Consider the following 22,893-nt stretch of genomic DNA (forward strand, 5'->3'; position numbering starts at 1 on the left):
GTTAATGACAGAATAGTATGAGACAGGTAATTGATCTAAAGGAGTTAAACAGTTAAACTTGAGCCCTGCACTGTTGTGTGTTTTCTTAGGTTGTAAATCACACTAGTTTTTGGTTGTCTTTCCTAAGGTTTTTAAAGACAACTGTAGTTGTTGTCACTTAAGTCAGTGTATATATAAAGCATTTAAACTGGGTGCATCTCTTAAAGAAAAAAGCCTTTCAAATATATGTAGAAAATTGCATACACAACACCATGACCTGCTGCACAAATGTTCTGAATTTTTTGAAGGCTTTTTTTGTCATGTGGACATTTATCCCTCCCTTTGAATAACTGACACTGTATTTTTGTTCAGATGATAATCCAGTGGCATTTCTTCATTGCAGCACAAGCACTATGTCATGCTATTTCTTTGAATGAGTAATATTTGGTTACTTTAATGACTCCAGGAGCAAAAGACTGTCTTTTCCTTCTGCTGGATGGCTTGTGCCACTTCTTTTATTAAATTTTGTCCTCAGTTGGGCCTGTAAAAATAGCTTCAAGCAGCAAAAATAAAAAGTTTTCTGAAACCTAAAGTGCTTTGTTTTAAACAAAATAGTAAGTGAATTTACTATGACTCCTAATGAGTCTGCAGATAATGTTATAGCTCTGTGAAATACCAGCTATTTCAGTGCAGTGACGTGAGTGAATAGACCACAGGATCATTTAGTTGTTAGTGTGAAAGGTGAGAGGAATCCCTGCAGTTCTGCCCCAGGCACGGTGGGTGGTGTAGTGTATGAACTTCCCCTGTGGCTTGTTTAGGCTTGAAAAGGTAGGAAGAACCTGGGGGTTTTTGAGTGTTTCTGAGCAGCTCACAGGTACTGTTTTCATCTTTCTGTGGTCTCAGATCCCTCTGCTGCTGCATCAGGTGCCCAGAGAAGCCGTGTTGGTGAAGGCGCTGCGCTGAACAGCCGCGGCAGTGCCGGGTCAGGGATGCACGTCCTGGCTCTGCAGGCAGGCACTGCTCTGCAGGCTGGGACCCGAGCTTCCACGTTCACCTGATGGTGATAACTCCAGGGCTCTCTGCTTAGAGGGAATGTAATTTAATTCCTGCTTTTACAGCGGTTACATTTACTCCAGGTTTTTCATCAGAGAGGTTTTTGCTTGGAGAATTCTGTCTGCCTCAGTTCGGTCATATTTATTAAAAGTTGTTGGAACTGTGAGAAACGAAAGATGCTCACTGGTGGGAGTTGTAGGGTTTCCAGGGCCTTGACTGGCAGAGGCATGCTTTCCAAAGGGTGTGGAACACCTTTGTAGCAAATTCAAACCTACTGACAACAGGCTTCTTCTTCGGGGTATAGGTTGTAAGGTGTTGCAGTGCACAGGCTGATGGCAGACACGGAAGAAGCACTTGAGGAAATAGCTGTCTGTCTGCATTCGTGGAATCTCCCTTAATGCAGGGAGATTGTGTGGTCATTTTGGCCCACTTGGCTCTGAGACAAGTGGAATGGCTTGAATCCATTGTTGTAATGGGTTTGTGCTTTTGGGAAGGTACACTGGCATCTGGAACAGAGCAGAAAGGGAACACGAGGTCAGTTTGGTGTTTGTGGCTTTTATATTGTTCTATTGTTAGTCTGGGTGGGGGAAAGAAAAAACAACTTTTAAAAGCCCTTGCCATATCCTTTCTTTTATTCGACTTCCTTGATGTCAGATTTTGTGGTGATGGATTTTTTAGATTCTTCTGTTTCAAAGCATCATTCTGCAGCAGATTAGGATGGAGAAGTTAGGATGTTCATACTACAAATGGTGAGAGTGGCAGAAAAATAGTATGGGAGTGTGAATTTAAAAAAAAGGATATACTCAAAAGGAGGAAGAAGAGCTGAAAGTGTTGGAATTAGAAAGCCTCAACTTGCACTGAATAAATCAAAGAAATCAGTTTCTTGGGAGTACTGCAGAAACAGTATTAAGGTTTTTTTCCCAGATTATATTTCATGAGCTAGATTCAAGATTAAAGACCCTGAAGAAGAAAGCCTGAATTATATAATGTGAAGGGATAATGTGATTCTGTAAAGTGTGAGAAGATGAAAGATCGCTTCTGCTTTATGTCCTTACTAATTTTATAGGCAAGAGTTGTCACTGTGCAGTAGTAGCTGCAAGGCAACTGAGAATAGTCTAAAGAATTCCTCTGGAGTATCTCAGCCATTTCAGGTGATCATTCAGCAAGTGGAATAGAACCAAGAAAGCGTGGCAAGCTTTTCATTGACCAAGTGGCTGTTGGTATTATGTGGCTACCAAAATTCTTCATATGAATTTGATAAAGCAGCAAAGGTCAGTAAATGTGTTGTTGGCATATTTATTTTTAAAGTCTTATTTTGAACTCATGCTGTTGGCACAGCATGTACTGGTCTGGGCAGATGGACTGAGTGAACTTCTGCCTTGGAGTCACCTGTGGGATACTATGGCTAGTTTTGGGGAAGGGGGTAAAATCGTGTGGCTGTAGTGTGAGTACAGGGTGGTTTAGGTTTAGATTTCCAGCCTTTGGGAAGGGTAGAGGGTGTGAAAGGGATTGGCAGAATGAGTGCCAGGACATCACTTCTGGAATGGTGGGTGCTTGTCAGGGAATGGTGTGTGAGGTACTTGCAGGTGATGCTGCAGTGGAGTTGAAGAACCAAAGAGGATGAGTATGGTGGAGTCTTCGCTCTCAGCTTGACTTTGGACTAAAAAGTGGAAGATTTAGTCCTCTCCAGCTGGATCTGCCGGGGGCATGGGACAGAATGTTTGGCTGTTTGTGCCTGAGGTGGAAATAGCTGGAGTTCTGAGGGAAAGAACAAGAGCTTCCTCCAGAAAGGCAAAGATGACTTGCAATGTAAAATACATGTTTGGGGCTTTTACAAAGGTCAGTGTGGTTGAGCTTTTAAGTCTGTTTTTCAGTTAAGTTTTTCTTTATGTTACAGTAATAAATACCTGAGAATCATGGTGAGGGGAAAGAAAAAGTGGTTGAGTAAATATGAAAGGAATGGGAAAAAAATCTTACTTTTTGGGAGGAGTCAGTGAGCACCTTTAGGATTGCAGCTTAAATCCAGTGATTGACTTCAAAGCCCCAAGCTCCTTTAAGTTAGTTTTTCAAGGAAATGGGTTTTGATCTTCTGCTACTTAATGCTATGATGAACTTTTAAACATGTTTTCTTTGCATGAAGAAGTTGGAAAAAGCGACAGGTTTTGCTTAAGTTCAGGTGTTAATTTGAACCTCTTTGTAATTTAGTATGTTCCAAACTAGTATTCGAAATAATTTCCTTTCTGACCTATCAGTTTCTTTACTTATTTCTCAGAAAAGGGGGGAATATATATATAGTAGAGGCATGCATAGGCATTTCCTTGAGCTTGTCAGTTTTGATTAAGGAGGATATTAATGGTGTATGAGTTAGCAGTGAACATGGAACAGTGTAAAGGTGAATTTGTAGACGAAGGTCTTGGTTTCCTGGAGTTGGTACTTGGCTTTTGTTCCTTGAGGGGGCAAAGCTGCAGTAAGGAAGATGAATTGACTCAAGTTCTTGTTTGCATTTTTTGCTGGTAATTACAATCCCATTTGTGATTTTTTTTTTTAATTCTAGCTTCTTTTTTTTTTTAAAACTGTTCTAAGCTTGTTATTATTATAAATGGGAGCTTTGCCTCCTCAGTGGGTCTGTGCAGCAGACAACTCAGTGAGCAGAGCCAGTTGTGACTTCTGTGAGTTGTGCAGCCCCCGAGGTGTGTGGCAGTCGATGAGCTGTTGGCACGAGGCCTGCAGTCCAGTCCAGAGCTCGGGGCTGGGCTGTCCTGCTGCTCTCCTCTGCTTTACCCTGGGGGAAACACGGGCCTGTCCTCCCTGGGAGCTCTCGTCCCTGCAGTTAATGTCTGATGAACCATAGGCTCTCTGTACCAGGGCTGAATCCAGCTTCCAGAGCAGTTTGGAAAGGTGTTCTTAATAGTATTCACTGTTCTCTATCTTTTATAACAATTAGGAGATGCCTTTTGTTTCAGGTTATATGTCAAATTTGTAATAAGTTAATTAACCCTCTTTTATGTGTGGTGACAGATAGCTTGGTACACAGTATGGAGAAGAGTGAGTGTCCTGACCTGTAGTAATGTTGATCTTAACCATCCCCACTGCAAACCACCAGGAATAATGAACTGGCAGAAAAAATTGTAGCCATTTATATTTTCTGCAGAGCTTCTGGGGCTGTGGGACGAGGCTCTGTGGCCCATGGAAGAGCTGGTGTGCTAGAAAAAGCCTTTATTGACGAATAAAATCTGTGGACTGTGGTCTTTCTCATTAGACTCTCTTAATCTCAGTTTAAAATAAAGATGCATTTTAGTGCATCTAGTAGTACAAACCTGGCTATATGATTTCTTCTAGACCCTTACAGGACTCAGAAAAGGAGGATCAAATTAAAATTTTTATTTTGATAATATATTTAGAAAGTGATGCTGACCTTAACACCAGAAGCAGCTTTGTATTATCAAAAGCCAAAATGTAACAGGCTGCCCCCTGAAAATTGAACTAGTAATGGGAAAAAAGCATTGCTTCTGCTGGTCTGCACATTCTGGGATCACAGCAGAAAAAAGAGAGAAGCTGTTTTGAAGAAAGTTGGGTGACAGCTGCAAGACATGGGATTAAACTAAGCAATAGACAAGGATGAAGGGACATTAGGTTTTTGGGAAGTGCAAGGTTAATTACCTGGGATGCTGTATTACATGTGTTGGGTTTGTTTCTGGAGTTGTTGGGCAGCATAAGGCCAAGATGATGAGAATTGCATTTGGCACACACTGCTGGCAGGATTGCTGATGTCTGTGCAGTTTGTAAGCAGAACGTGAGGCAGGAGCTGTGTTCAGTCCAGGGCTGAGTGAGCTCACTGGAAAGCAGCTGTCTTGGAGCACGTGCACTAAAGCCTCGAGCTTGAGTTAACCAAGGTGTTAAATTAATGTCTAATATGTGATGTATGCTGAAATAGAGCCTGTTGGGTATCCTCTACAGCGTTCTGTAGCTGATGAGAATTTCTTAGTGTGATTAAATGGGAACAAACTGCAGGTTTTCTTGTGCTGGATCCTTGCTCGGATTTCATCTCGGGCAGTGAAACCAGGCTGACCTGCAAGGCTGTGTTCAGTGATAGTGCTAATGTTTGCTCTCCAGAAGGCATCACTCCTGGCACTACTAAAAATACTGCTGATGGTGTTCAATGCCATGAATTGTTAGGTTTTCTTGTCCTCAGCGAGTCGGAGGGTTCTGTGAGCTGCCTTGCTGAGGTGATTCAAGTCACAATGCCCTTCTCACCCTGTGCTTGCTGTCTTCGCCTCGTCCTCCCCAGCCTAAAGGGGAGCCTCTGGCCTTCAGGCTTCCTGAGGGGTGGAAGTGTATCAAACAAATGATGTAATTCAATAATTCTCACCTTAGGCAGTCCAACACTTGGTCCTTAATTGACTAAATGGTGACACTCCTACACGAGGGGTAAGTGCAGGGAAGTTTATGTTTCAGGCACCCATATGTGTCATTTTGGGGAAATGCAAGACTCTCCAAAGCTCTGAACTAGAACAGCTAAAACCTTTAATCACTGTTGTTTTGGAGTTTTCTTCATCTATAGGTACACAGTTCTTTCTTCTCTTACATTTGACTTGCTTTTAAGCTTTGGTTAAACTGAATCACTAAGGGAATAATAAATTTAATATTAGACTTGTCTATGTGTTGATTTTCTTTATGTTGGAGAATGTTCTTTTCTATGAGAAAGGAAGTTGCTTTTTTTGCAGAAAGATGAAAAACATGAAAAGGGTTGGAAGTTCTGAAATGCTTTTAAGAAACTTGAGGAAGTAGCAGGTAATTCCTTATTCTTCTGAATGGGTAGCATAGGTGTCCTATGTGATTTTCCTAGAATGTAGCAGTTTCTGGGCTTGCTTTGATTATTTAGGACCGACTTCTTTACTACTGCGTTTCATTTTGGTGTAGAACAGCTCTTGGAAAGATGAGATTTATCTTTCTATGTGTATTACACAGCTGTTGAAGTTTATGATCATCTTTACAGGGTGGTGTGCACAGTGAAAATGATTTTGAATTTTTAAACTGGACCTCAGTTTGGTTGTCCGGGCACTTCTTAACGTGTACCTAGTCTGGAGCCATTCTATGTTGTACTTGAGTAAGTGGGAATGACATCCTGGTTGGGCAGTGAAAGACTTCTCTGGAGTGTGTGCTTGCAGATTTCTAGAGTTTGTAGGGATAATTTTGCTCTAGAGTTTGTAGGGATAACATGGGTAACGTATTATTTTTTTCTTCAAAATGTGGTGTTATTTCATGTGCAGTTCTAACTAAAGGGAAAAAATAGAGGTGTCTGATGGATCTGAAGCTGAGGTTTGGAACCTTCCCTTGAGGAAGTGATGTACAGAATTTGGCTCAAGATGAAGCTTCACAGGTGATGCCTCTCACCAGGGAGCTCCCCGAGCTGTGGGAGCACTGGATCAGATGTGTGTGGCTTTTGTCAGTGTAACTGTTGTTCATGGGGGTGCAACATGACCTCAGTTGTGATTTTACAGGCTGTCTTGACCAACAGCACTTACCTGGTGGCTTGCTTGTGCTGCCTTTTCCTTTGAACCCGCTGTGCTGGGATGTAGCCAGTAGCTCTGTTTTCTGTATTTTAAATAGAATTTGAATTTATATAACTTTTGGAGTCCATTTCTACTTGGCAAAGTGAATTTCTGTGTCTGGAATAGTTTTGTGACTTCCAGACCGTGCTGTACTTTAATCTGCCAGTGGCAGTCAAGTTGGAGATTGTTAAACTGTCATTATTGCAAGCTGATCTGTAATAAATCCTTTATAAATGAAATGTGATACCTTTATGGAAAGCAGTTTGCTTTAGCTGCTGATTTTGCTTGGGACATATTCACTGTCATCTGTAAAACAGACGGTTCAAATAGTAGACATCAATATTAGTTATCAAGGATGGCTGTGAGGAGTAAATAAGAAATCAGTGCATTTTAGAATTTCTGGAACTGTTGGAAAATAGAAAAAATTGAACATTGCAACAAATGTGAATATTCTTTCATTGTAAATATTGTTGCAAGTCTGAAAGCTAAACTTATTTTGTGTGTATGAATGGATATAAATAAGGGTGCTCTCTGAAAACCCAGGGAAACAACATGAAATGTGATTTTGAACTGTTGATTCGAGCGTGCAGGCTCAATGCAATCGGTGTTCTTGAGTGTAGATGAGGAAGAAAGGAAGGCTGTTAATAAAAATAATACACCCCCAGGTTCTTTCAGTTTAATTACACCAAATGTGTGCTTAGCCTGAGATGAGAGCCTTCGTGCACTGCTCGAGCTCAGTAACCACTGGAGCCTTTCTGTCCCGTGGGGTGGCCGTTGCACAGCTCTGGTAAGTGGGGAAGCACCTGCTGATCCCTGTGCTTGTCTCTGGGAGGGAGCTGGCACGTGCCAGCAGGGCAGCTCCGAGTGATGAAATGCCAGGATGCTGTTGCAGGGTTGTGTGGAAGTGCAGAACACAAAGAAAGCATCACAGGCTGAAAGAGGAATGGGGAGAGGGGATTAGGGCTGGGGTGGTTCTGAGTCCAAGGACTAGTTGCTGGTGTTTTCAAAGCTTTTGGGATGGCCACTCCTCTTGGAGGAAGGGAACTGGGACTTAGTGGAGAAAGTGGAGATGAAAGTCAACTGATACATTTAGGATGAACTATTCAGGTTTTTTTAGAAAGATGTAATTACTATAGTAAATTACAGTTTACTGTGAAAATGAAAGCAAATTCCAGAAATCTTGCTTTAGGGAGGAAAAGAGAAAATTTGAGCCCATATTATCATAATGAAATCCTGTTTAAAAATCACTGATAACTGAAGTTGGGGCTAGTTTTCCTAATTGCTGAGGAACTTCACTATTTTTTCTTTCCATTTGTTTTTTTTGTATGTGTGTTTAGGGATGCAGATATGTTAAACTTTTGATTTTTTTGATCTTTCCAGATGCAGGCAGGTTTCCAGAGATTTCTGCTGCTCAGTAAGTGCATGAGCAGAGTGACTGGGCGAAGTTGCCTAAGTGGAGGCTAAGCAGATCTTCAGGCTTGGCTGAAATGGATGCTGTGCCTTAACAGACCAACTACTCCTCACTCTTGGCTGCTGGGATGTCTATGATCAGGGTTTTCTTCTGCTGTTATTCAAGGAATGGATTGATACTGGAGAACATCATACAGTGTGTTTGGAAAGCCACAAAGTGAAAAGAAGGTTGTGTGGGCTCTTTGAGGACATTCATAGGCAGTAATATAGAAACAATTGCTGGCTGAGGTTCAAACTGATGTTTTCAGATTAAACATGAATTTTTGTATCCGAGTCTCTTAAGGAGCCATCCTTCTTCATTCTGTAAGGATTCTGTCTGTAGTTGTTAAAGCCACTTTCTTGTTATCCCCTGAGCTGATGAGGAAGGAGTACAGCTGGTTAGAAGGACAGCTCCTGCTCAGTCACTCCCAACAGCTGGCCTGGCTGTGCTCTCTTGGGTTTCAGTTGTCATGTGCACCAACGAGTGCTCTTTGATCTCTGGATAGAGCAAGGAGATACAGTGGGAAAGGAGTCCTTGTGGTTTGTGACTTCCCCAGGAGTTCAGCAGAACATCTGGGCTGTGTTTCAAGGGAAATCCTTTGCCATTACTAAATCCAAAACAGTTGGATGGGACAGGCTTCTGAGTATTAGGGTACTGAAAGACAAATCCTTGAAAGTGACGTATTTTTATGATTTTATTGCTCCTGACCTGAAGAAGAGATTCAAGTATCAGATGAGAGGTGATTGGGTTTGAGAACTTTCATCCCTTCACCTGCTGGCTTCATTGTGTGGCTTAACAGTTCCCATCTCAGACTCTTCCTTTTTGGAGTCTTTGTAACATGGAATAAATATGTACAGGCTTGTTCTGAGTGCATCTTGAGACCTGCAGTAGTGGCTTCCTCCCAGAAAGGGACCACAGCTGATTGGGGATCTAAAGCTTATGGGGAACTGTTTCTTTGAGGTTGACTTTACTCCTGATCCTTTCAGCTCTAGTGGAGAGGAAAGGTGCCTCCGGTTAGTACAGAAGTGCCTGTGGTAGTAGAGGAAAACAGAGGCAAAATGTTGGCAGGGGAGCCCAGACTGGATATCCCAACCTTCCTTGTTGTCAACGGGTGTTGTACAAATTTGTAGGGTCGTGTGGAACCGCAGAGTGCGCAGATGTGAGGCTGTGTGAGATGTAAGCTGGTCTGGTGGAATGGCATGTGTGGATGAAGAAAAAACCTGGTACCTGTGACTTGAGATTTTAGGAGAAATGTATTTATTAAAGGTAATGATTTCTTCTGTGAATCTTATTTGGGGTTGAAGGCAACTGAATGGAAGATGGATGGCTCCAGCCAGTAGTTTGAACAGTTGACCAGACTCCTTCAAACAAGCCTCTTTGAAAATGCTGGCATTAAAACAGATGATATGATGATGACCTTAGTTGAAAGCTGAAGCTGAACTATGATTGTCTTTGCCTAAAGCTTTGCTAATTCTTACTGAGTGCTGGTTTTGTGCTGCCACCATTACTGGAGCATCTGAGTGCCGTGCACTGGTGTATTAAGTGACGTCGTTAACATCTGTCCAGGGCAGATTGCAGACTGGGATGTCCAAGGGATTAAAGGTTGTGCAATAGAAGTTCATCTCTTCAAGATAAATATTTACACCCTGCAAGTATGAGAAAGCCATGGGGTACTCGAGTACTAGAAAGACCAAACAAATAATTGCTTATTTTCCAAACTCCAAAGGAACTTCTCTATGAAGTGTTCCCATTTAAAGCATTTCTTAGAGCCTTCAAACTGTCCAGTCTCTGTAATGTTTTGATGCTTGAAGGTTTGCCTTCTGAATTCCGTTTTGAGAATTAGAGTTGTTCCTCGAACAGAAGGGTCTGCAGTTCCATGTGCAATAACACGTAGTTATCCCCGGTCCCGGGCTGATGTTAAGGTTTTTCGGAAGAGAGCAGGGCAGAGCACGGGTGCTCCGTGGTTTCCGTGGGCGAGCAGGGGGTCTCTGCAGGCAGGGGGGGCTCTGGCGGAGCTCCCACCGCGAGGGGCGAGTCTCGGCTCTCCGGGGTCCCTGTCCCTGTCCCTGTCCCTGCGCGGGGCGGTGGGCGCCGGCCCCGAAGAAGGGGCTCCTCTGCTGGAGGAGCAGCACCGGGGCAGAGGGACGGGCCCTGCGGGGGCAGCGGGGGCGACAGGCAGAGCCCGGCAGGAATAGGTGGATACAGGAGCCGAGGGACGGCGGGGGGCGAGCCGGGGGGCGCGGCGGGCTCTCTCTGTGCCCGGGCTCTCTCTGTGCCCAGGGTCTCTCTGTGCCGGGGGCACGGCGGGCTCTCTCCGTGCCCGGTCTCTCCGTGCCCGGTCTCTCTGTGCTCGGAGGCTCTCTGTGCCCGGTGGCTCTCTGTGCTCGGAGGCTCTCTGTGCCCGGTGGCTCTCTGTGCCCGGTGGCTCTCTGTGCCCGGAGGCTCTGTGTGCCCGGTGGCTCTGTGTGCCCGGTGGCTCTCTGTGCTCGGAGGCTCTCTGTGCCCGGTGGCTCTCTGTGCCCGGTCTCTCTGTGCTCGGAGGCTCTCTGTGCTCGGAGGCTCTCTGTGCTCGGAGGCTCTCTGTGCTCGGAGGCTCTCTGTGCCCGGTGGCTCTCTGTGCCCGGTGGCTCTCTGTGCCCGGTGGCTCTCTGTGCCCGGTGGCTCTCTGTGCCCGGTGGCTCTCTGTGCCCGGTCTCTCTGTGCTCGGAGGCTCTGTGTGCCCGGTGGCTCTCTGTGCTCGGAGGCTCTCTCTGTGCCCGGTCTCTGTGCCCGGCGCCCCGCGCTGCCGTGCCCGGGGGCGGGAGGGGCGGGAGGGCCGTGCCCTCAGCGCCGGTACCGGGGGCCCCGCCCCGGCCGGGCCGCGCCCCTGACGCTCCGCTCCGCTCTGCTCTGCTCTGCCCGCAGATGGCCGCCTGCGTGTCCCGGGTGGAGCTGTCCGTGTCCTGCCGCAGCCTCCTCGACAAGGACCTGCGCTCCAGGTCGGACCCGCTCTGCGTCCTGCTGCAGGATGCGGGGGGCGGCCGCTGGGCTGAGGTAAGAGCGGCCCCGAACGCGCCCGGTCTCCCCCTTTCCATCCCGCAGGTTTTCCTAGCCCAGGGCGTGACACGCTGAATTCGGATTTTCAGTTGGTGAGCAGTCCCATTGCCCACGCTCAAACCTGCAGTGGTTTTGTTAATCGCTCGCTCTTTTGCTCAGAGTTGCATCGGGAGGTTCGTTTGCTTGTTACAGTATAACCTGCCCCAGAGCACACACTCCAGAATACAGTGTTTCACCAACTTTTTCCCCCTCATTGTCAGAATTTTCCCATGCATTAATGTTTGTTTTCCAATGCCATTTCCTTTCCTGGTGAGCCATCGGTCAGCCTGGTTCATCTCCAAACACGAGGTGTGGTCGGGCGTGTGTAGCCCTGCTGGTGCCTGTGTTCACCCGGTGCGAGTAAAAAGCTGTGTGGGAGAACGTGTGCCTCTTCCTCGCCATTAACAGCTCTGCTCCTGTGTGTTTGTGCAGCTGGATCGCACGGAGAGGATCAAGAACTGCCAAGACCCTGAATTCTGCAAGAGACTGGTTGTGGATTACTACTTTGAGAAAGTGCAGAAGCTGAAATTCGGCGTGTATGACATCGATAACAAGACCTTGGATTTAAATGACGATGACTACCTGGGAGGGATTGAGTGCACGCTGGGACAGGTATGTGGAGGTGTGTCAAATGATCTACAAAGTAGCAGCAAGAGTTGGGTATATTATGAAAAATTAGGTGAAAATCTGCTTTATCAAAGGCTTTGTACACATTCAAATTTGAAAACACACTGTTAAACATGTTAGTTTGTGTTACTGTTGAACATAGTTAGAAAAATCATTGTGTCAATCACAAAGTGAAGGTTAGAAATACACATGATGTGTAATTAGTGGCTTAATTTAGGAGGCACTTGTAGCACCAAAGGCAGTTTGGGAGTAAGGAAGCAAGAGAGCTTGGAGAGCTCTCATGGAGCTTCCTTTGCACAAAGGGACCATCAGGCAGTAACTTTGAGGAAATAAGACTACTGGAGATTCTGTACTTGTTTCCTGAGGAGAGGTTTGTATAGTGAGGTAGGAGAAGAAAAGTGGGGCTCACATTTATTAAAGAAAGACTCAATAAATTTAATACTATTTTCTGGTTTTTGTAGCTTTTTGGCTCTTGTGTCACAGAGGCAGCAAAACTAGATGGCTACAGTTAACTTTGGAGATGTGTTTGTGGGCATCTTACAGTTAACTTTGGAGATGTGTTTGGGGGCATCTTACAGTTAACTTTGGAGATGTGTTCCCTGGATAGTGAGAGAAGATAACCTTCAGACTGTATAGCCATTCAGAAGCACAAACTTATGTCTGTCACCGTTGGTAATGCGTTTAAATCTTCTTAGGACTTTTAGGAGAGTTTGAAAATTTTGCACCTGAAGAAGAATTCTTTGCCCTCTGTCGAACTTGATATTTAGATTATCTGTCTTTTAACCTTAGGTTGTGTCCAGCTCTGTGTTCACTCGACCGCTGGAATTGAAGCCGGGAAAGCCAGCAGGGAAGGGCACTATTATGGTAAATAAGGGTTTGTGGGAAAAACTCTCTCATATATTGGCTGGGACAAAGCGGCATTTCTGGTTTTGTGTTAAGAGTTTCTTTCATGGACAAAGTATGAGCAGAACTCTGATCTCTTGTTTAATTTTTTTTTACCCCTAAATTTCTGTGGCACAGATTTCAGCAGAGGAGATTAAAGATACCAGGGTTGTGTACCTAGAAATTGAAGCCCAAAACTTGGACAAAAAGGTATTGACTTTTTAAAAATTGTATTGCATGCTTCTGTAGTAGTTACAGTTTGTGCCTTTTGTCCAGGAACCTCTCTGTGTTTGCAGACATTCAGCTAAGACAGTAATCCATGTGTGAGCAAAGGCTCGCTGTGTTTTGTTACTTACAGTGCAGTCAACTGGAGACACAATTTCATGTTGGAAACCACAATGTCAAACCAGAAACTCAACTGCCAGGTTTAGGTTTTGGGGCATTACTTTGGCTTTGGAACATTATGTATATTAATAGAGTTTGGCTACATAATTGTCTTCGCTGGGTACTGTAGCTGTAAAGTGATCTTTCTGTATTTTCATTAAAGAAGAAAAGATGGAAATTTAGGTGTGCTGCTCATTGTTATTTGAAGCCAAAGACCAATCCAGGGATTTAGTGACCTAACTTCTCAGTCAGCAAAATGATGTGATTTATATAGTGACAAACATGGTCTGAAGGGGCGGTCTTGGAACTGGAACTGATAAATTCTGATGATTTATAAAGTGCAGCAGTTTGAAAGAGAAAAATAAAAGTAAGGAAAGAAAACAAATGTATAGTTTGTTTGACTTTGTGCTTTGTTTGAAGTATTGTGTACTGATGAGCCAACTCTTTACTCATTTTGGATAAAATGTGATGACTTCTGCTGGGTTTTTGTTTGCAGGATTTCTTAGGTAAATCAGATCCGTTTCTGGAGTTTTACAAGCAGGGTGATGCTGGAACGTGGCAGCTCGTGTACAGATCAGAGGTAGTATTTCCACACAGTGTTTTTCCTGAGATGATCAGACAGTTAATTCCTACTGAGAGTGGGAGTCCCACTCCTGGTCATGCTTTGCACCAGGTTTGCAGAGAAAGTTGTACCCTATAAAAAGGAATTCTGCTAACTGAGCCTGCAGCGAATTCTTTATTTGCTGCCTGTTTACTGGATGAAGCTGCTGAGTGAGGAGCCTGACCACAGACAGCAAGTGAGAAGAGTTACTCTCTTCCCTTTTCGTGGGTTGAGCTGTTAGGTTGTCTTGGCTCTCAAATTGAACTTAACCCTGAACATCTGTCTTTTATTTCTGACAGAGCTGTTGCTTGGCTCTCGATACATGTCAGGGTTGAACTGACTGAGGCTGTTCTCAGCTTGCCATGCAGAGCCCTCATGTCATGTTTCTTAGTGACTTGCATGCTGCATCCCTCACATGACATTATGCTGAAATTTTTTTAAGGTGATCAAGAACAACTTAAATCCATGCTGGAGGAAGTTCAGTGTTCCCTTGCAGACGTTCTGTGGTGGAGATTTTAATAAACCTATCAAGGTACAGCCTTCAGAAATTCTTTGTTTGTTGTTACAAGTCATCTGTTCTCTGTTTATGCTAACTATGAGTTATCAGGCTGTCTAGTCATATTTTAATTTTTAGATTGCCTTTCTAGAATTGTAGCGTGGCAGGTAAGTGATCATATTCTGTTAAGTATGTCTGTATTAAAATATTATGAGTTTTCAAATTGAGAAGTGCAAAAGTGACACAATTTCTAATGATTAGTCACGAGAAGAATTATAACTGGTTTTTCTTTACACTATTCTTTCCAGGATTTCAGGTTGGACTTCAGTAGTGGTGTCTTGTTTGGTTTTGATTTTTTTTGGAGGGGGCTTTCTACCACTGTTTCTAAGTTAACTGAGAAGCTCACAGATGTTGGACAAGCTTGACTGCCTTGGGATACTGACACTGAGAGGACCTTAAGGCATCTGTGACATTTGTCCAGTCATGAGACTGGCAGGCTTCTCCCAACTCTCTTTCTACCTATTTCAAGTAGAAATCTAGTTTTGAGTCAGAACTGCAATTCCCTGTGTTCTTGTGTATGATGACTAATTCTCTCTGGTCCTGGCTTACGGAGGTGGCAGCAGAACAATGACGTCTTTTAATGTTTCTACCAAAGAAAGTCTGATAGCAACTTAATTTGTTATTTTTTCTTCTAAGCAATGCATTGATAATTTAAAGGCATTTCAATTAATAGATAGTTCTGTGTGAATATAGTTCCTCTCTGCTTATCCAACACCTAAATACTTTGCATTTGCAGAATTTTCCTGTTCCATCCAGTCTTTGAAGATATCTCATGCTGGAAGCTTGGCCTGGAAGGTTTAGCAAAAAGCATGCATGCTAATGTTGTTTTTTGTGCAGTGTGGCAGGTCCAAAGAATTACTGAGGTTATTAACCTGGAAATAGGTGTTCAGATGTGCTGTGCTTACAGATAGGTGGCAGTGCTCTAAGTGGTGTTCATGAGCTTTTATTGCTGAGGAATCAACAGTCTTAGGTCAGAAAAATCTCCTCTTGGTCCAAGAGTGAGCAGCAGATGTGTGAAGGAGATGGCTGAGAGAGGCATGTTTGTCAGAACTGGCACGACATGGCATGGTTTGTTCTGTTATGTGGGGCTGTGTTTGCTATAGTCCAAAAATATTTGTGGTGTTGTTTTGTTTTGTTTGTTTTCCAGAAGCTTTCTGTGCTTTGAAGTTCACTTTGGAGTGACCTGCTTCTTCAAAAGGATAGATTTTTGCTGTTAGTTCATTTGAGCTAAAATTCTCAATGCATGTGCAAATAGTCTGTTAAGTTTCCCAATGCAGCTGTGAAAAAGGATTAAACTGTTCTTGTCTTTAACAAGCTGGGGAAGTCAGTCAGTCAGGGTGACAGGCAGGTGTTTCACTAGCACTAACACTAAGGAATATAATATTGCAGTGGTGGTTTATTTTTCATCTGGCATTTTTTCCTCTGAAGCTCTTGTTTGAGGCTTCACAAAATTTACATAGGAGCAATTATGTGTGAAATACTGGTAAAAGGAGAACTTGAACTTCAGCACAGTGGGAACAGCCATTTTGGTGTATCCCCTACACATCAGCTTTTGCCAGCTGTGTGTGAGGATTAGGTACTGAATGTGTGCGTGAACATAAAGCTTTTGATCGAATGCTGCCTAGTATTATGGTAATTCTTTCTTCATTGCAATGCAGAGTGATGTTCTCCTTGTTCTGTGTTAAGAACAGCTCAGATTTGTGACGCAGCCTAATCTTCGTGACAGTTTTGTTAAAAATAAGGGCAAGTGAAAGCAGCATGTCACCCCCATAGTTATTTAAATGGAAATAGCAAATGTAGCAAATGGAAGTAGCAAAATAGAAATTTATGTGTTGGTATTCACAGGTTTGATGGCAGATAACTCAAAAGCAAAACCATTTTCTGTGAGTTTTGAAAGTTCCTCCTGTAGACAAAAGGGGCCTTTTACCTGCTGACTGTATTCCACGGCTCGTGATGGACAGTTCGTTTGCTAAGAAATATTTAGTCAGTAAATAACCCTATACAGTGCCCTGCAGGATTGGAGGGTTCTGTTTGCAGCAGCAGCACCACTCTTTGGGCTGCCCACAGTGAATCTTGGCTGGTTTTAGAAAACCCTTGCAAGAAGAGGTTTGTTTTCAGCCATACCGTGCTGTCAGCTAATCCAGCTCTCTTGGCATGGCTGTGAGGGGGAGCGGGAGCAGGAGGGAGGGGAGAGGAGCTGCGTGGAGGTGGCAGCTGCTGAATTCCCTGCAGCTCTCCAGGCGTACTGGCATGGAAGAGATCCTGCCCTGGGAATCTGCACCTTGGCTTCTGCACCAGAGCCTCCTTCCTTGGCCTCCCTGGCATGATCCAGTTGCTTTTGTGCAAACCCAGAGTTGCAGAGAGAGGCTGAGTGGAGTTCAGGCAGGAGGGGTGGGAGTTGCTTTGTGATGGAGCATGCAGAAGGGAGTGGAGTGGGTTGGAAAGGATGAAGGAGGAGAAGGGGGCACAGTCACTGTGGTATCTTGTTTCTCCAGTAAGGCACTGAAGGATGATATGCTGCTTCCCATTTAGGTGGCTACATTAGGCCATAATGGATCTGGCTGTTTGTACAGGTTTTCCACTTATACCAGTGGAAGATCCCTAGTAGATCCAAATAGTCTCAAATTCAGGTATCTAGCCATTGAATTTTACGTCCTTATCCCATCTTGTCTCATTGTTCTGAGGAGAAAGCTGTCCCTGTGGTTTATACTGGACTAACATCAATTTCTGGATTACTAAAGGCAAATCTTGGAAAGAAAGCAGATCTTGAATCTGTGTGGCATGTGAGCTTCAGCAGGGGAGCAACCAGCTGCTTGTAACTGTTCCTTAGTTGACTGCTTCTGGACTGCTTCTGGAATTACTTGTGTTCTGCAGTTGTGTGCATGGAGTGTGTTAGAAATGCTCTTCATCAGTGGTTTCGTGGGGAGCTATTGACAACATATCTCACCATGGTTGCTGTAAGCCACAGTTAAAGTATATTTCTGTTTGTAAATGCATTGCTCTTTTGCATTATCTAGTTCTGAAGCTTTCATGCTGATTTAAACATGACTGGTTATTAATGAAGTACTTATCATTTGGTTTGTATAAGATGCAGAAAAAGACAGACTTACTGTTCCATGGAAATTGCAATTTCCTTGTAAATTGGTGCTATTGTTGGACAGAAAAAAAGAGCATGTTCAGAAAGTGCTTAGATAACAAAGATTTAATTGCTTCTTCCCATTATTCTAGTTACATATCTTGTCCTGAATGATCTCACATTTATACATCTGGACTGTGGAATGTTGGGTTTTTCTTAAGGTTTCTTTTAAATTTTTATTTATTTGTTAATTTAACCTTTTCCATTTAAACCAGGGAAAGATTTTATCTAAAATTTTCACTGTGCGTGCTTTTAAAGGGATGAGGAAGTGAACATTTTTGAGATTTGCTCTGGGTGTGTGTCTTTACTCCTGGGTTTCAGTTAGTGGTGTGGCCAACACCTCCAGTTCTGCTGGAATGGGGAAGTTCAGCAGCACTGCTGCAACAGAGGAGATGGACTGGGGAGCAGTAGCTGGTCTCCCTAGCACAGGACACCCATGCCCTGCTCCCTCCTGCAGGAGCAGTGTCATGCCCTGCTCCCTCCTGCAGGAGCAGTGTCCCTGTCCTGCTCCCTCCCTGCAGGAGCTGTGTCCCTGTCCTGCTCCCTCCCTGCAGGAGCAGTGTCCATGCCCTGCTCCCTCCCTGCAGATGCAGTGTCCATGCCCTGCTCCCTCCTGCAGGAGCAGTGTCATGCCCTGCTCCCTCCTGCAGGTGCAGTGTTTGGACCATGACAGCGATGGCTCCCATGACCTGATCGGTGCGGCGCAGACGACGCTGGCGCAGTTGCAAAGGGCCGGATCCAGCTCCCCGGTGAGCTTCTCCAGCCCCTGCTGGCTTAGTCCACACCTCAGGCTTTCACAAGCCCTTTTTAACATTGACCTCAGGGATACACTGTGAGTTGTGGCCTCCAAACATGAATATTTCTGTTTGTATTCTTATATTACTAAGCCAACATCTGGGAAGAATGGTGTGGGAATTACATTGCTTTATTTTCTTTGGGTTCTGATACAGTTCCTATTTCTAAAGGCATCCTCGAGCCTGTTGTCTGCTGATTGCCAGCCACTTTTCCCAGCTATTTATCCTGCTTTGGCCTCTTCTGAGTCCAGTGGAAATAAAAGTGCTTGTTGGTGCTGTAACAGATGAGTCCAGAGGCACAGCTTGGCTTGGATAATGTTTGTACTGGTCACCCTCACAAGTGCTCTGGTGGCCTTGCCAGCTAACAGGGAGCAGGAGTCCTTCCAAGAGACACTCTTCTTACCTTGTCTTGGTCATCCAGTCCAGAATAGACCGAGTCACATGCTGGTGCTGCTGGTTTTGGTCTGTTGTCTGCAGTGAAACCTGACATCTCATTCTCATGGGTATGTCTCACCTAAGTTCAGGCAGATGTGTTGCACGCAGGACATAGCCCAAGACTACTCCATGTGCCAGCCAGCTTAATTTTTGTGGCCATAATCCAAAAGCTGGTGGAAGGTTCTTGCCTTTTTCCCTGGCCTGTGTGAATTCAGAACCAATGTGAGAGAAACCAAGCAGTTAAACGCTGCCACTGGGAACCTGTGGCCTGGCTTTTTTGGCCTCCCAACCCCAAGATTTTGCCTCCTCTGCCCAGTGCTGGTGGCAAAAGTATCCCATCTAGTTCATCAGATAGCAACCAAAGTAGTTGCAGACCTTTTTAAAATTAAATTTTTGAGTTCTGCTGGGTATTTGGGTAACTCTGAAATTGTGTGATGTGTGACACTGTTCTGTTTCCATAATTTGCTCTGCTGTAAGTGCAGATATTTTGGAACTTGATTCTTCTATGCTTGCTTTCTGTAGGTGGAATTTGAATGCATTCATCCTGAGAAAAAACAAAAGAAAAAGAGCTATAAAAACTCTGGCATTATTAGGATAAAATCCTGTAAGGTAGGAAGCTTTTTGTTGGGTTTTTTTTTGCTTTTTTTATATCCTGATCATAATGAAATGAGTAGGTGTAACACAGTCTGTCTGTTCCTCTAGATTGAGACAGAATATTCATTTCTGGACTATGTGATGGGAGGCTGCCAGATTAACTTCACAGTGAGTTGTTTCCCCTCTGCTTGTCTTGGTGGATGACAGGATGAGCAGTGAGGTTGTGTACTTCTGTTGGCAGTGTGAATGACTGCAAATACAGTGTGAGTTTGCAGTGATGAAGTCTACAAAACCCAAATGATATTATATTTTTACTTTTTGTGATCAAGTAGCACTTTAATGGAGCTCAGACTTCTTAAACTTCTTTTGAGAAATTGGTTCAGTCTGTCAGTGGAAAGGATTGCTACTGCTTAAAAATGCCTGTACCCCAGTGAGAAAAGGGGTGCAGGCTTGTGTGCCTGTTCTATGTAGAGCTGCTGGATTTCTGGATGTGGTTAGTTCTTCTGTTTGCTTGTGGTGACGTATCAGTGACTTGCTGCCATCATCTTGACTGATTAGGTGGGTGTAGACTTCACTGCCTCCAATGGAGATCCCAGGTCACCAGATTCTCTTCACCACATCAGCCCAGATGGGATAAATGAGTACCTGATTGCCATCTGGAGTGTGGGAAGTGTAGTCCAGGATTATGACACGTATGTAATGATCCTGAGTGATCTAGTCACCTCACCAAAATTGTGTCACAGCAGATCAGTGCTCATAGTTTGTTCCAGACCTGTAACATTTTAATGACTGAGGGGCTGCCTTCCCCTGGGAGATCCCTTAAGGAGCTGCTCCTGTTTCCTCTTGCTTGTCAGTGCCAGGGAGGGCAATGGCAGCCCTTCATAATTTGGCATCTTTGCTTGGCTCCTGCTCTGCCCTGGGTCCCTCTGTACTGCTGCTTTAGCTGGTCACTGCTCCCTTGTTGCTGATGGTGCATTGCAAACATGAATGTCTTATTTGATTCAATGGCAATGTTTGTCTGCTCTGTCCTGTGACCAGGCTGGGGTGGGGTCTGGCTTTTCTCCTGCTACTTTGAAATCTCCTGAGACTCCTGTGGGGTGCTATGCTGAAGGAAGTTCTGTAACTGTCAAGCCCAAGCCTGAATCCCTTGGGTACCTGGTGCCTGGCTGTGGGCAGCTAGATGATGTACCAATTCCTTACAGCAGGAATTCAGTCTTGGTCTCCAACTGTTTGCTTAGAATAAAACAGAAGAATGAGTTACTAAAGAATTGCTCTTTCTCATTTCTTGTTGTTCTTTCTTTCCAGGGACAAGCTGTTTCCTGCATTTGGGTTTGGAGCTCAGGTTCCTCCTAACTGGCAGGTAGGGCCTTCACGACACTGTGCACTTGCTCTGTCTATGTTTGCATTCCCTAACCGATTGTCATGTCCCCTTTCTCAGGTGTCTCATGAGTTTGCTTTGAACTTCAACCCCAGCAACCCTTATTGCCCAGGTGAGGACAACTCTTTGTTAATAATGTCACTGAGAGGGGCAGATGTTCAAAGTGCTGTGTTTGTTTCATAACTGGTGAAAATCAGATGCAGCACTGCTGCACTGAGGCTTGGGGCAAACTAGGTTTACTGTCACCTGGATGCTGACAAGAGCAGATGGGTGTTGTTGCAGACTTCAGTGAAGGGGTCTAGGTTTAATTTGATTGTTTGTCTGTACTAAAGTTTTTGTTGTTTCAACTTGGTTACTTCTGCTAGGTTCCAGGTGGCAGTGGATTGAGCTCAGCAGTGTGTCTGTGCTCATCACACTTCAGAGCCACCATGTGCTGAGGCTGTTAGAAACCAGGGTTACTTCACCAGCAGTGTGGAGATATGGGCATATGTTTGACTGCTCTCTTTTAAAGTTTGTCTTAAAAGCTTGGGGTTTTTTGTAGCCATGTTCTTCAGTGGAGGTTGTTTGGGCTTATGTTGGGTTTGCATGGCAGGGTTTTGGTAGTGGGGGCTGCAGGGGTGGCTTCTGTGAGAAGCTGCTGGAAGCTTCCCCTGTGTCCAATGGAGATGATGCCAGATGGCTCCAAGACAGACCCACCACGGGCCAAGTCCAAGCCCATCAGTGATGGTGGCAGCACCTCTGGATAACAGATTTAAGAAGGGGGTAAAAACCCCCAGTGCAGCAGTGATTGGAAGGAAGGAGTGAGAGTATGTGAAAGGAACAACTCTGGAGACTCCAAGGTTGGTAGAGAAGAAGGAGGTGCTCCAGGTGCTCGAGCAGAGATTCCCCTGCAGCCTGTGGGGCAGACACAGGGCACCTGTGCCCCTGCAGCCCGTGGAGGCCCCACCTGGAGCAGTCTGTTCCAGCACTGGTGACCCTGGGGAAGGGGCCCATGCTGGAGCCATCTGTTCCTGCAGGACTGCACCCTGTGGGAAGGACCCACACTGGGGCAGTTCACGAAGGTCTGCAGCTCGTGGGAAGGACTCAGGCTGGAGAGGTTCGTGGAGTACTGTCTGTTTTGGGAGCAACCCCACACTGGAGCAGAGTTTGAGTGAGAGGAGTTCTTCCTTTGAGCAAGGAAGGAGAGGCAGAGATGACTTGTGAACTGACCACAAGCCCCATTCCCCTGTCCCCCTGTGCCCCTGACGGGGAGGAAGGAGAGAATTTGAGAGTGAACTTGAGCCCAAGAAAGGGGCAGGGAGGAGGTGTTTTTAAGATTTAGTTTTTGCTTTAATTTATCCTACTCTGATTTGATTGGTAACAAATTCACCTGATTTCTCCAAGCTGAGTCTGGTCTGCCTGTGACAGTGAGTGGGGGTCTCCTTGTCCTTATCTCGACCCACGAGCCTTTTGTTGTATTTTCTCTCCACATCCAGATGAAGAGTGGGGTAATAGAATGGCTTTGGTGGGCACCTCACAGTCAAGCAAGGGTCACTCCACCAGCAGTATTTAAGGGCTACTCCCTATGCTAGATTATGACCTTTAAGGACTAAGGTCTCTCCCAACATGCAGAGACACAGAATTGTTCTTGAACAAGCATTTTTCACTCAGTTGTTCCCTCTGGTCTTAGGCCAGTAAAAAGTGGAATTTGAGATTCAGTGTTAAAATCCAGGCATTTCCTCAGTCAGCTCAGTGTTGATGGCTTCACTGGAATCTGGGTCTGTGCTCTCTTAGGGTCCCTGTGGAGCAGTTTTGAGAGGTACCACCCTATAACCAGATGGTGGGCAACGCAAGCAGCAGTGGCAAATTAAGCTACATTGATACAAGCCAGGAAAAGGCCAATTTAGATGGATCCAGAGAAGAATACGTACCATTTAAAATCAGACTTTAAAAAAAAAATTTGTTTAGTTAACCTGAGAAAAGCTTCTCATGTAGAAGAACCTTAGGGATTGCTATTTCCATTACAGAAGTGTTTGAATCCTGAATCAGAGATTGTTGTCTAACCTCCACACAAGGAATAGGAGAAGTTACTGTTCCAGAGAGCTTCTGACCTTGTTGTCTAATTAGACCATAAGCAATTAAACAAGGCAAATTGGTTGACAAGGTAGAAAGGACAAGGTAAACATAGTCCTGCCTCTGATCTTCATGTCCCCAGTTATCTCACTTGTGTTGGTGACTGACAGATCCAGTAAGGCAGTCCCTCTGGTAGGGCTCTTGATTACCTGGGTCAAGAGGTTGTCCTCCATGCATTCCAGAAGTCTCCTGCATTGCCTACAGCTCACTGTGCTGCTTTCCCAGCAGATGTCAGGATGGTCCAAGTCCCCCAGGAGGACGAGGGCCGGCGAGTATGATGCCGTA

General features: G+C 44.8%; 1 protein-coding gene across 3 annotated transcripts in view; it reads left to right on the forward strand.

The window, feature by feature from the left end:
* CPNE1 (copine 1) overlaps positions 1–22,893 on the forward strand; it is a 44,300-nt gene that overhangs the window by 16,603 nt on the left and 4,804 nt on the right. For all 3 annotated transcript variants that reach the window (XM_051803505.1, XM_051803506.1, XM_051803507.1), the window contains 12 exons: positions 10,939–11,067; positions 11,542–11,721; positions 12,526–12,600; positions 12,757–12,828; positions 13,499–13,582; positions 14,046–14,135; positions 17,946–18,044; positions 19,047–19,133; positions 19,227–19,286; positions 19,677–19,810; positions 20,424–20,478; positions 20,557–20,608. In XM_051803505.1, the coding sequence (XP_051659465.1) occupies positions 10,939–11,067; positions 11,542–11,721; positions 12,526–12,600; positions 12,757–12,828; positions 13,499–13,582; positions 14,046–14,135; positions 17,946–18,044; positions 19,047–19,133; positions 19,227–19,286; positions 19,677–19,810; positions 20,424–20,478; positions 20,557–20,608 (1,117 nt within the window). The remainder of the gene's footprint in view (positions 1–10,938; positions 11,068–11,541; positions 11,722–12,525; positions 12,601–12,756; positions 12,829–13,498; positions 13,583–14,045; positions 14,136–17,945; positions 18,045–19,046; positions 19,134–19,226; positions 19,287–19,676; positions 19,811–20,423; positions 20,479–20,556; positions 20,609–22,893) is intronic.

The sequence above is a fragment of the Manacus candei genome, unplaced genomic scaffold (genome assembly GCF_025592945.1).
Source record: "Manacus candei isolate 608988 ecotype Guabito, Panama unplaced genomic scaffold, ASM2559294v1 h1tg000057l, whole genome shotgun sequence".
NCBI classification, from domain to species: Eukaryota; Metazoa; Chordata; class Aves; order Passeriformes; family Pipridae; genus Manacus; species Manacus candei.